Source organism: Camelina sativa, chromosome 7, assembly GCF_030686135.1.
Source record: "Camelina sativa cultivar CO46 ecotype springtype chromosome 7, ASM3068613v1".
Classification (NCBI taxonomy): domain Eukaryota; kingdom Viridiplantae; phylum Streptophyta; class Magnoliopsida; order Brassicales; family Brassicaceae; genus Camelina; species Camelina sativa.
The window spans coordinates 30,844,494-30,857,312 of NC_141886.1; the positions used below are offsets into that span (position 1 = coordinate 30,844,494).

The 12,819-nt window shown below is 37.4% G+C and overlaps 4 protein-coding genes and 1 pseudogene across 4 annotated transcripts; 2 read left to right on the top strand and 3 right to left on the bottom strand.

Moving 5' to 3' along the window:
• Positions 1 to 418: 418 nt before the first annotated feature.
• LOC104703256 (protein WHAT'S THIS FACTOR 1 homolog, chloroplastic-like) lies at positions 419 to 2,374 on the bottom strand. Its single transcript, XM_010419228.2, has one exon. The coding sequence runs from the start codon at positions 1,837 to 1,839 to the stop codon at positions 634 to 636; it is 1,206 nt and encodes a 401-aa protein (XP_010417530.1). The 5' UTR covers positions 1,840 to 2,374; the 3' UTR covers positions 419 to 633.
• LOC104703257 (uncharacterized protein At4g15545-like) lies at positions 2,350 to 4,498 on the bottom strand. The gene is made up of 8 exons (XM_087457456.1): positions 4,107 to 4,498; positions 3,964 to 4,032; positions 3,749 to 3,811; positions 3,554 to 3,650; positions 3,286 to 3,450; positions 3,157 to 3,205; positions 2,976 to 3,054; positions 2,350 to 2,886 (listed from the first exon to the last, which is right to left on the bottom strand). Exons 1-8 carry the CDS (start codon positions 4,386 to 4,388, stop codon positions 2,794 to 2,796), a joined length of 897 nt encoding a protein of 298 aa, XP_087313582.1. The 5' UTR covers positions 4,389 to 4,498; the 3' UTR covers positions 2,350 to 2,793.
• An 827-nt stretch (positions 4,499 to 5,325) lies between these two features.
• On the top strand, positions 5,326 to 5,934 carry LOC104703258 (auxin-responsive protein SAUR40). The gene has a single exon (XM_010419231.3). It carries the CDS (start codon positions 5,445 to 5,447, stop codon positions 5,838 to 5,840), a length of 396 nt encoding a protein of 131 aa, XP_010417533.1. The 5' UTR covers positions 5,326 to 5,444; the 3' UTR covers positions 5,841 to 5,934.
• An 836-nt stretch (positions 5,935 to 6,770) lies between these two features.
• Positions 6,771 to 11,346, bottom strand: LOC104703259 (nucleolar complex-associated protein 3). The gene is made up of 13 exons (XM_010419232.3): positions 11,046 to 11,346; positions 10,644 to 10,804; positions 10,350 to 10,543; positions 9,873 to 10,081; positions 9,656 to 9,758; positions 9,393 to 9,556; positions 9,140 to 9,278; positions 8,734 to 8,907; positions 8,423 to 8,559; positions 7,882 to 8,211; positions 7,658 to 7,797; positions 7,469 to 7,566; positions 6,771 to 7,389 (listed from the first exon to the last, which is right to left on the bottom strand). Exons 1-13 carry the CDS (start codon positions 11,207 to 11,209, stop codon positions 6,913 to 6,915), a joined length of 2,490 nt encoding a protein of 829 aa, XP_010417534.2. The 5' UTR covers positions 11,210 to 11,346; the 3' UTR covers positions 6,771 to 6,912.
• A 533-nt stretch (positions 11,347 to 11,879) lies between these two features.
• Positions 11,880 to 12,255, top strand: LOC109125505 (uncharacterized protein At1g43920, Chloroplastic pseudogene; annotated as a pseudogene).
• The last annotated feature ends 564 nt before the right edge of the window (positions 12,256 to 12,819 follow it).

Sequence of the window (12,819 nt, forward strand, 5' to 3'; positions counted from 1 at the left end):
TTTTGTTTTTGAACATGAATGCACTCAGGACTAAAATGGGGCGGGATTGTGGAGTGCGACTTAATTGTCTTTCCCTTTGGCTCTTTTCCCATGATGCCTTCACAAGTCACATGAGTCCTGGACCCCCTTTCCCTGCATTCAAATAAATGTTCCGTCGTGTGTAAACACGAAGAAGATTCCGTTATCGTTTTCTCCAGAAAACAATCAAAGAGAGTCATGTACAGAGAGAAAAAAACAAGTGTATTATAATACTACCTGCATCCACAACCTCCACATGGACAAGATAGTTCACATCACATTCGCAGTACATGGTCAATAAGCCAGTCACATCTCCCATGGTACCATATCAGACGCTGTGACACGTTCTGGCTTTCACCAAGTTAGCATCCTCAATCAACAGATACTATTTACACTTGTGTTTGTTGGTGAAAAAAGTTAATATCTTAACAAGTACGTTTCTTTTTTTCACAAGAGAAGACAATGATGACTCTGAAGAAGTGATACAGTAAAATGCTTATAAGGTTTAGGCCCTATAAACTGAATCTTATTTGCTGGAACATAATCAATGGGTAATATGCCTTTGGGGGTACACATCTCGGGCTTTTAGTATAAGGTTATATTGAAGACTGCAACTCATGAGATAGGATTGGCTTCTCTCCGACCACAGAGTGCAACAAATCTATCATGGAACAACATCAACGGGCATTTCTCGATCAAATTAGAACCAGCATAAGCTTCTTTGAGAAATACTGTACCCCTTGCTCCTTTGTTAGTAATGTTGAAGATCCCTTGATGCTTTATCAAGCAAAGTATTAGTCTTGATGGAAGCAGATACTCAGAGTGAAATGCATCCAACTGTGCGCAGGTCACTCTCTTCTCCATTGTTAAACTGATCAGTTCATGAAGCACAGCTACAACACGTTTCCTAGCTTTAGGATCTGCAGCATCAAATCTTCTCGCATTAAGATACGGAGATGGAAATTCCATTTTCTGCCACTTTTCAAATTCCTCTAAATAACTAGCGTTAGGCCTAAAACCAGGAGGAAAAGAAACCTTAAACGCATTTCGCCCCAAGAGGTTCCCATCCTTTGTGATCCTGACCTTCTTTCCTCTGTCCCCAATTGGCTCCAGGACTCCTTCACGGAGTAACCTATCCTCTCGTGCAGTGATCGCCAGTGAAGAATCCCAATTCTCTAAAACAAGATGAACTTTACCATTGATAACCTTCAAAGAGAAAATTTCAGGGTACTTAGGGATCAATGTAGTCTTAAAATCTTGAGGCAAACCCATTGCAGGTTGAATAAACTCAACCTTCTCCAAAGGAACTCGACAATCAACAGACATCATCAACAACTTCCTAAGATTCTTAACCAGAATAGGTTCCATTGACTCTGTAGCTTCACCTTCCTCAGTTGCAATGTTTTTAGCTTTCTCAGTAAGCGTAACAAAAGGAGGTTCTCTGTTTCCACCTCCAACATAAAAGATGGAAGGGTACTTCTCAATGGCGGCCATTAAGTTCCACTTGTGAACAAAGCCAACATGCTTCTCAAGATCCCTAAGAAGAAGGGTTCCATGTTTCTGTGCCTGAATGATGGACTTCAGTTGAAGTATCAGATTTGGTTTCTTCTTCAAGTCTATTGCTTTATCAAGCTCGTCAACTCTATGATACACTTTCTTCTTTGGTCTCCATCCTCCTCCTCCTCCTCCTCCTCCACCCGACTTGTGTCTCACCTGAAACAATACCAAGTTTTCACTTTCTTCACACATACTCGTTCTCCGGAACTGAATCAGACCGAATGAGATGGAACTTCTTCTTCTGTACAAAAACGGCTTAGACATTTTATCGAACAACTTATGTGAACACACAATCCGCAACCAAGTACGAGTACAACACAAGCATACAACACTTCTAGTTATATATAACTTGGCAGATAAAATATTACACACCAAAACAATTAAACTAAGAACAAACTCTTTCCAGAAAGAGTAGAGATTTCCCCGGAAAATATTCCTCCGATACAAAAATTTTCCATCTTAATTCGTATGGCGAGAGGGAAAGTGAAAAAAATCTACCGGGCCTCAACGGGTTATTTATAAGTCGGCCCATTAGCCCATATAATAAAACCGGGCTCTCAAATATCATGTTACCGTTGTGACAAATTTCCAATTTCTTCTTTGTAATCAATCATAAACTGACCGACAAAAAAAAAAAAAAAAAAAAAATCAATCATAAACTGATAAACCCCAAAACAGAGTCTGTCTCTCTCACGCATACTCTCTTCTTCTTTCTTGAGAAATCAGAATTCTCTCTTCTCCTTATTTATTCTTCTTCTTCCAGAAACGAAAACCAAACAAAAAAAAAAAAAAAAAAAAAAAAAAATCTAATCGGCGATGATGATGATCCAGAAGATTCGACATTGAAGTAAATCCGAGCATGGTCGATCCCTCTCATCTGTAAGAAGATGATTTGATGGAGCTTCGTTATCTCATCTCCATCCTATGTCTGTCTTGAGTCTCTCACTCTCAATCCATCAAGTTCGGCTTTGTTTCACCGGAGGCGAAGGAGGAAAATACAGAGATCGGATCGGGGCAGAGTGAAAGCGTCGACGGAGTAGCTAAAGAAAGAGCTGTTGGATACTTAAAAGACAAGCATGAAGTTGTGTACAAGTTATCTTTTGACATAACATTCTCTAATTTGAGAAATCTAACTGCTAAGTGCCACAAAACCCACAAATCTTAGGTGATGTAATTCAATGGCTGAAATATATATAATCCTTTGTTTGTTTTCTTTGTCTAACTCTTGTTCTTGTTGAGAAATCCTTGCATAGACAGGTATAGATCTTTGTTCTCTGTCCCAAATATCTCATCCGCTTTCCTCAGGGTTTCCTAAGTAGCGATTGCGGAACATCTTTAAAATCCATATGAAAGTATTTTATATACTTGCAAATCAAGAATTCAAAACCACTTGTGTTTACCTCTCGGGTTTGCCTCTGAGCATTCAGTTCTTTGATGGTAGCCAAGAAGGCTTTGAATTGTTCATATGATAATCGGCTCCTGCATGATGATGAACGGAGAATGAAATGTTTTTGTTTCCTAGTTTAAGGCTTGGCAATGTACTGAACCCAAGGGGAAATAATATAAGATAAAGAGGCAAACCTGACTTGACGGAAAAACTCCTTGCCATCAATGCGAGGTGTACGAGGAGCTGCGTAAGTTTATGCATAACCCATCTCAGAGAAAAGCAAACAGATAAAACAGATGAGTACGTAGCCCTACGAAACTAACCTTGAAGTGGGAGGCCACGAGGAGTAGAATTTGCAGCTGATGATTGTTGGCTCGATGTTGAGGGGTACCAACCAGAAGTTCTTGCCTTGGGAGATCCTGCAGTAGAATTAGTTTGTGGAGTGAGCCAGGGAGAAACAGAGAATCTTGGTCCTGTGTAAATGGGAACTGCTAACAAGTAAAAAAATAAAAAAAATGATCAGCATTAATATAATTTGAGTAAAGTCACATATATCCTGAACTGGAATTGCATCCATAATCCAAAAATTACCTTCCTCAACTGGATGATGAGTCATGTCCACGGATTTGTCTGGATAAGACAAAGGAACCGACTGGTCATATGTCTTGATATCAACAGAATCTGTTTGCTGTAATAAAAAAAACAAAAAAACGGAGAAGACGAAATTACAGAAGAAGAACGAATGTTTTTACTGACAAAAAACTGGTGAAACCAATATATCTTTACCGGAGGAGCAATCTCATCATCATTACTTAGGGATTGAACCAATTTCCTCTTGAAGGTCTCCAACTGATGGTAAAAAAAAACACAAGTTTCTTCCTCAAGACTACTCAAGAGTGTATGCCGCAACAAGAATTTGGCTTACAAAAAAAAACAAACACACAGAGATGCACAAAACCAACAATACAAAAGATCAGTTAAGTATTACTTAGCTTCTTCACCTTAGCCATTTCACGATTCAGGTTTGTTACAGTGGTTGTAAGCGAATCGCGTTCCTTTGTCAGATTCATCTTCATCGTAAAATATTAATTAAGAACGTTACATTAGAAATCAAATCCATAAGAGTAGAATAGATCTCTCTCACATTGTCATGGAGGACAATCTTAAATCTTGAATCAGCTTCTCGGATATCTCTCTCGTAACGATAAGCCTTGCTCTCAAGCTCGTGCGTACACATCTCCATCTCCTGGAGTTTCTGCCTCAGTTCGATTACCTCAGCTTCTAAAGTAGACACCTTAGAGGCGATCGCCATGGACGTGATCTTCTTCGCGAGATTCAGCTGCTCGAAAGGATCCGTCGGGATTACCGATAGAATCTCATCGGAAAGCTCTAAATCCAATCTGACTACACCGGAAAGTTCTGACATCTTCACGACAATGTGAATCTTACGATTTCTGAATTTGCAGAGGAATCGAAGAGCTTAACTTAAATCTGATGATTCGTCTTCTTCTCGTTGATTTGGCCGCAAGCTCTGTTTTTTTTTTCTCCCACTTTTTTAAAAAATTACCTTTTTCCCTCCTAAAAAGTCAAAGATGAACATTAATTCTGTATTTAACTATTTATTTACTCTTTTATAAAAAAAAATAGTCAAAGATGAATATTCATTCCCAAAATAGAATATAAATAATGTTAGGGTACCAAAATGTCCAAAACAAAATATTTTTATATATATTGCCAAAACTGATATTGCAAGTAAATCCCTTTTTTTTTTTTTTTGACTAACACTAAATGGTAAATAGTTTATCAATAACTAGCACTTGTAGAATGATACTAGTGCTGTAGTGCATGCATACACATTGAAACCAACAACATTGGCATTTTGTTAGTGTTTTTTTCTACTTATTTTGTTTTATCTTCATTTTATTTATCGACCGAAATAACGAATAAACCAAAGATAGAATAAAAATAAACCGAGAAATTGCGTATACATGGCCAAAAAAAAAAGACAGATTAGTAAATACAACGCTGTTTTTTTAATCCATTTTGTCCGTTTCATTTCATCATACAAAGAAATCTATAAAATAAAATTTATATAGCTAAAACTCTTACATTTGGCATTCCAAATTTCTTAAAGTTGTTAACAAATATTCTATTTGTAATTTGACCAAATTGAATGTGAAATGTTTGGAAAATCAACCCAATTTTAGAGAATTTCTCATTTTGCATGATCAACATATTAGGTAGTTTATCAAATGGTTTAATATACCATGACTCATCATGTTAACAAATATTACTTCATATATGAAAATAAATCATATACCATTTGTTTCCTCTCAATGTGTACATCTCTCTCACAACATTACTATACTCTGTGCTCTCTCTCTCTCTCTCTCCCATAGTCCCATATATATACATATATCGCACACTTCTCCGTCCCTCTCTCTCTCTCTCTCTGTGTGTTGTGTCTATAGAATCAAAGAAGATGAAGCCTCTGATTCGCCGTCTCTCGAGAATCGCCGACTCATCATCCTGCAACCGAGCTCGCAGCGGCGACATCCACCATCCGAAGTCCGTTTTCTTGGTGAAGCGAGCAACCGTGGACTCGAGTGTTCCATCCGGCCACGTACCCGTGAACGTCGGCGAAGAGAAGGAGCGGTTCGTGGTGAGTGCGGAGCTGCTGAACCACCCTGTTTTCGTGGGATTGCTGAACCGATCAGCTCAGGAATACGGATACGCGCAGAAAGGAGTTCTTCATATCCCTTGTAACGTCTTCGTGTTCGAGCAAGTTGTGGAGTCTCTCCAGTCTGGTGTGTTTGATGATACATCGGAGCTCATTGCGTCGCTGTGCCGTGAAGATTTATCTACAGAAACAGAGTAGTAGACATGTTTTTGTGTTCTGTTTGTTTTTCTATTTATTTTTTTTTTCTTCGATCTTCTCTTCTTTTTTATTTGACTGATCGGAGAATATTTTGTTGATGCTTTTTAGAATGTGAATTGTTTTTTTTTTCTTTTCGATTTTAAGAATGAAAAAAAAATAAGTAACAAAATGCATAATTATTTTTCACGTACCGTACGGATCATTCATCATCAACTATATAATAATTATTTTGTAATCATTTTGAATATTTAAGTCAATGAATTAACTGATAAAATCGTTGTTGATACATCATGATATCGTCCCAACACCTAACATTTTATTTATTAAATTGGGGTTAAACAATGTGAGTCTTGCGTGGATAATCCACTATGAAGATCACAACATCCTTTATAGAAAATATATGCTTATTAGAATTCTATATAACTAATTGAGAAAATGGTGAAATTTGCCCACAAAAAAAAAAAAAAACTTATATTTTAAAGTAGCAGCTATCTTGTACATATAATAATAACGAACGACGACTAGAAGAATGTATTAAAAAAATTGGTCTAGAACAAACAAAATGTCACACATGGCCCCATATCTTCCCTGTACCGTTTGTACGGCTGGACTCGTTGTGGGGAACAATTTGCTGTACACAGCTTACAACATATATTAGCTGAGAATCTCCAATTCTATTTTTTATAAACTAATTCAATTGGACTACACAGTTTGTGGCGAACTGTGAGTGGATAAGAGGATGATCTTGTGTATCTTTCGATACTAATAGGCACATGTAGGACTATGTTCTTTTGTTTAACCGATTCGACTTTTCTACGACGTTGGTACGACTTACTAAGAGTTTGTTCGAATAAATAAACCTGAAATATACGAGAACATCAAATATCTACTCGAAGTTTTCAGGATTTTAAGTTTATACAACAAGGTGGATTTGAAGATAAATAATTTTGATTCTTTCTGTTGACAAAATTGCCACTCCAACAAAAGTGTACTCAAAATTAGATTTAACAACTTCAACTGATGCGTTTTAGATTTTAAGCAATGTATATAAAAGTTGAAAAGGGGGGAGAGATCAAAAAGCTTTCTTTTTGGGTTTAAGGTTCTTAAGTTTCTTCTTCACCACGTTATTCTGTTTCTTCAATGGTCTTTTCTTTTCTGACTGCAACGCCTCCATTCTAACTCTCTCGTCTTCTTTTATATCTTGAAGAATCGAAAAGTTCTCTTTCAGTTTCTTGCTGAGCTTTTCCATGTCCATTTCCGGAACATCCTTAGCTTCTTCAGGCAAACTATCTCGTTTCCGTTTGTTGTTCAATTTTCGAGACTCGTTCTTGGGCTCAAACGATTCCTTTACAAGAGAAAAATCTGCAAAAGCCTGTTGTGGAGTCACTGCAGAAAGAAAAGTTTGGCTTTGAGAAGTGTTCATGTCGGAGATTGTTGCCGCCATTGTTGAGATCGCCGGATGATAATGTTTGCTCAAGAGACTGAGTTCCCAAAGCACTGTTGCTAGAGCCCCGCTTAGGTTAGGATCTGTTGCATATGGCTGGTATTTCTGCAATCCAGATTTAGCTAATTAATGAGTTATATTCCCAATTTCAACCTGTAAAAGAGGGTAAAAATTCGTGACTTACTGCGATTGAACCAGAAACCGAGCCGCCTCCAGCATCGTTCTCAAGAAGGTTTCTGCATTTCACATTCTTCTGAAGTAGAATTTTCAAGGTGACAAGCGCTGTAAGAGAACAAAGATGGTAGAATGAGAGATCATATTTGAACTAAGGACATGTGATGTGTAATTCAACGAGTTTTGTAACGTTTATTACCAGACATAGACTCGGCACATCCAAAGCAAAGCGCGAATGTGGCTAAACGTTTCACAAACGCGGCTGCTTTTTGCATGTCTTGATGTCTGTCGTCACACAACATTATCTTCAGAGACTCAGCCAACACTACACCTGAATCCCTGTTTAACATCACAAAGTGTTATAGGCTAAACTGAATTCAGCTTATGCCGTTATAACAAAAGAGGAAAAAAGTTATAACAAACCTTCCAGGACGGTACTCGAGAATGAGGTTGTAGAGCTGGACAAAGAAGTCTTGCAAGTCAACATTCAAGGCATTTAAGTTGCTCCTCATCACTTTGAAGGCGACAAGGCAACACCTAAGGCGTTCAGATACAGTCAATAGTCTTGCGTTTTTCTGCTTTGAGTTGTTCGACACACTACTGCTAGAAGCAAGCTTCTTTAGATAGTTCATGAGATCCCCAATGTAGTCCAAGTCCAATTGTTGGGTGAATTTTGCCAACCCATCCAAGCATGGAGCAAGCAAAGGGTGTGCTCCAAAGGATCCCGGATTTGAAATTGGGTTTTCTTCTGAGCTGCAATTAGTTAAAATGATGTCTTGAAAAAATTACTTAAAATAACATTAACACAGCCATAAAACCAGTTAAATAGGTATTTGTGACTGTGAAGCCAAATTCTACTTATATATTCTTTGGAATTTGATTAGAACATAAGCGTTATTTAGATCTTTTTTCGGAAAAGTTGGAAAACACAATTTTAATTAGCTTTAACAATAAATGAAAATACCTTTCGCCAGTTGTATACATTGTGTTTCTCAGGACACGGAAATAGGTCTCAAAGACAGCAGAAAGTGTCTCTGTCTGCATCTTTCGCCGCTCCTTAGCATCTGGTTCATAGGTAACTCCTTTGTAATCAGCACTAACCTAAGAACAAGTCACCAAGAAATTTCAATTCATATAGCAAACCAATAAATAGCACAAACGGAACTAGTTTTAGATATTATGGTCATATAAATAGTTGTCAATGCAATGGAAAGCAAGATTAAAACATCAACTTTCCCACCAACAAATCTATTGCACAGAAGGAAAGTAAATTACTTCGTCTCTGATTTTAGACATCATATCTTTCTTCGATTTCTTCCTCTCATTTTCCTGCACTTGATTTTGCTCCTCCTGGTTTTTTCTTTTATTATTTTTCTTATATTTCTTATTATGATCTTCCTCTTTGTTAGGCTTTCCAATATCCTCGTCAAAGCGAATGGACATGAACACCTAAGGACAGATATAAAAATGGAAGCAAGGGTAAATGACAACAAACCCAAAGAGATAAGAAATATAACCAGATTGTTTCTGAGTTATTAGGCGCCTTGTATCAGTCTTACAAAATGATTCAAATGAAATCTGAAATTCGTGATCTAGTTTTTCTGTCAGGAGCAATTCTAACGCTTTAACTTAGTGATGTGGTACAGAAAAGTGTGGTTCTTAGAATGTTGCCAGTCAATACCTCGATAGCATTAGGATGAAGTTGGCAGTTGTGAGCTTTGACTTGAGCAGCAATCAAGCGTACAGCCTGCACGGTCAGCTCACCACCATGTTTCCCTTCATTTGAGAAAAGAGACCTGACAGTAGAGCAACAGAGTCTCCTGCATACACAAACAGGCGCAACAAATGTATTAGATAGGAACGAAATGGATGCTGTTGCAGTACAATGAAATGACTAATCAATCACTCTGAAAAAGGGTTAACATAACCAGGACCTTACGACTTCATCTGGGGAGCTGATATTTCCGACAACAGCAGTTAAGAGGTTATCACGGTAGTTGAAGTTAGGAACTGCGTCTAGCAATGTACACATGCACCGAGTTGCAATTTGGTTATATACTGGCAGCTTTTCTAATATAATTAACTTCTGCAGGTATGACTGTCAAAGGACATCAGCAGAAAAGGAAAACGTATTACAAAATTATACCCAAAATTATAATCAGAGAAATTAAGAGTCAACTATAACTGAGATGCACACCTTGTACGCTTTTAATAAAGTCGACTCGTAGAACCGGGTTTTCTTCACTTCCTTTGAGACCTTCATCTCGAGCTCCTTTTCTGTAGGAAGTCTAATCCGATAGCTGGCACCACACGAAAATAAGAAGAGCTAAATACCAACATCAGTGGGAGAATGAAGAGAATGTTTAGCAACTAGAAATGAGGAATAAATGTACATAGAAGATTGATAAAATTACCCAGGAATAATATCTTTAAATACAGCCAACAGAGATAGCAAGCCAAGTTTCACAATCTTCGTATTCTTATCCTTGCAGAAATCTAACATTTCCTTTAAAGATTTTATGTTTGCCTCTGGATCGGAAAGTAGTAGCATTCCCAATTCCGCGAGCCTATTTTGTTTATTTTCAATTGTCTCTTCAGCAGATAGTTCTTCTTTCACTTCTGCCTGATGAAGGAAGAAAATCACTCACACATTAAAAAAATGAATGAATATAGAGAACACTTCAAAGCACAGAATACCAAATTTCCAGATGAATTATTTTTTTCATAATATGAACGATTAACTCCAAAAAGTTATTAAGAATTCTTTAGATGGAAAGTTATTAGCACAATCAAGATGCTGAAAGCTATCAAAAATTATGCTCAGTGAAAAATCATGTCAAAGATTGAAACTTTTAGCAAAAAAAAACAGAGAAACTCAAAACAGGCATTACCAGAACAGCGGCTTGGGGAGTTTCTTCTTCTTGTATAATCTCATTAGGTAGTTCCTTCTCTTGTTTCTTTGCCTCCTTTTTACTCTTTTTAGCTTTTGCTCTCCTTTGAGATTTGTTCAGAATATTTTCATCTTCAAGAATATCCGCCTCTGCTTCATCTGTATTGGCTTCAGCTAGTTTTGACTTCTTCGCCTCTGAACCATATCAATATACAAAACAAAAAACGCCATCACCAAGATTGAGCCATTAAACAAAAAGAAAAAAAAAACGAAGATAGTTGTTTTCGTTTATTACCTGTTCTATATTGGAGTTTTCCATCTAAAGTCTTGATAGGGAGAACATCAACAGGATCAACAAGAATCTCGCCATTCCCTTTCTCTTCCTGATGTGTCTTCTTCTTTAATCGTTCTTCTTCGTACTTATCCTCCACTGTCTTGACTCTACCACCACATTGCCTACCAACAGCGTAACAAAATATCATCAACACAAACTATTTCATCAGATAGATAAATCTTAGATTGGGAAATCTATTAGCTAAGTCAGAGTGTGAGCATAAAAAAAACCACTCACACAGAAGGAATCTGAAGTAAGACTCACACTAATTCAATCCTAATAAACTCAAAAAAATCACCTAAATACAAAAGAAACACACTAAGACCAAAATTTAGAAAAGCACAAAAAACGTGGTGAACGCACTTATCGATAGCGGCGGTGTCAATTCGAGAAACGAATCGAGCGTATTCAGTGTTCTCTTCGACGTATTTCAAATCCTCGTCGGAAAACTCGATATCCTCTTCGGGTACATCCGGAGGAAGCTGAGGTGGAGGTATAACCTTCTGTTTACGCCTACTTTTTCCCATTATCCACCGCTCAGAGGAAGCAACAGAGAAGAGGCACACTCACGAAAAATTGACAAGAACAAAATGATAAACTGCCTCTGCACAGAATCCAAGTACCCAAAATTAGGGTTTAGGGTTTTTGTGAAGACAATAATAGTAAAATAATAATTTTTTTGGAAGCAAAAAAACGTCTTCGATAATGGGCTTAGGCCCGTGTATGGATAATGGGCCCAAGAAAATCTTCTCTGTGGAGTAGTTTGAAACGTTGTCGTATTGGGGGAAAAAAGAGCTTCAATAATGAAAACATAAAATGTCATTAAATACATGAACTCACTCATTTAGGCCATTTTAATCACCAACTTCATCACAGACCATTTGAAACATGAAATTTCATTGACTTTCCATTTTAAACATGATCTTGTATTGACCAGGACCAAAGAGACATGTCGTTAACTTGGCAAACGGAAGAATTAACTGGGGTTAAGTAGTCGTTAACTCTCTCTGTTAAGTTTTACACGACGTCGTTTTGTCGCTAAATGAAATCGAGAAAACAAAAAACCCAATCCCCAATTTCCCCAAAATCCTTAATTCTCAAAACAAAGTTCTTCTTCCTCGACATTGTTTTCTCTTCTTAAGTTTGATTTCATTATCTGCATATCGAAAACTCTCATCTCCATATTCTCCTACAAACATGAGTTGCAATTCTAGGAAATCGCACGGTGAAAACAGAGGCCGCGGGTGCCATGGGTTCTCCTCGAAGTGTCATTGCGACTTAGATGTTGTACTTTACACATCGAACACGCAGGCAAACCCATGAAGATCTTTCTTCCGCTGTCCAAAGAGAGGAGATGTAAGTTGTTGCATTGTTTTGATTTAGTGTTTTTCAAGGTTTGAGTTTTGTTTTTGTGTTTCAGGACCACTTGTTTAAATGGGTTGAAGAAAGTGTATATGAGGAGGTTGTAGATGCTTTACCAAAAATCTCCATCATTGACAAAGAGATTGAAGATTTGAAAGCCCAGATCGAAGAATTGAAGGAAGATGGAATGTGGAACAAAAGAGAAACTTAGAAATGGAAGTTGATGAGCTCTTTTTGCCTGGTGTGTGTTTTTATTGGTGTCATTGCCATTGTGATCCTAATATGTAAAACGAAAAAACAGAAATTTGTTCTTGGTTACTAGTGTATTTGATCGTGTGTTTGGTCGTTGTCTGGTAATATGTCTTCCTTGTCTTTGTAATACTAAGTTGGATAATAAAAGACTTATGTCATTTGAATAATAAAAGACTTTTGTCATTTGGATCTTTCAAACCATGTTCCAAATAAGGTTCAACAAAAAACCGAGACAATACTTATAGATTAGGTTCAGAGAATAAACAAAAAACTGAGACAACACCGATAGAGGTTCAGACAACATGGAAAAAAAACGAGACAATATGCAAATCTAGTTGGAACACTCAAACCAGTTTCCAAATCTACTAAGACCTTCCCCTTGTGGTTGATGAGGCTGTGATCCTTGTGGTTGTGGTGGTTGATGAGGTTGTGATCCTTGTGGTTGTGGTGGTTGATGAGACTGTGATCTTTCTGGTGGTTGATGAGGTTGTGATCTTTCTGGTTGTGATCTTTGTGGTTGTGG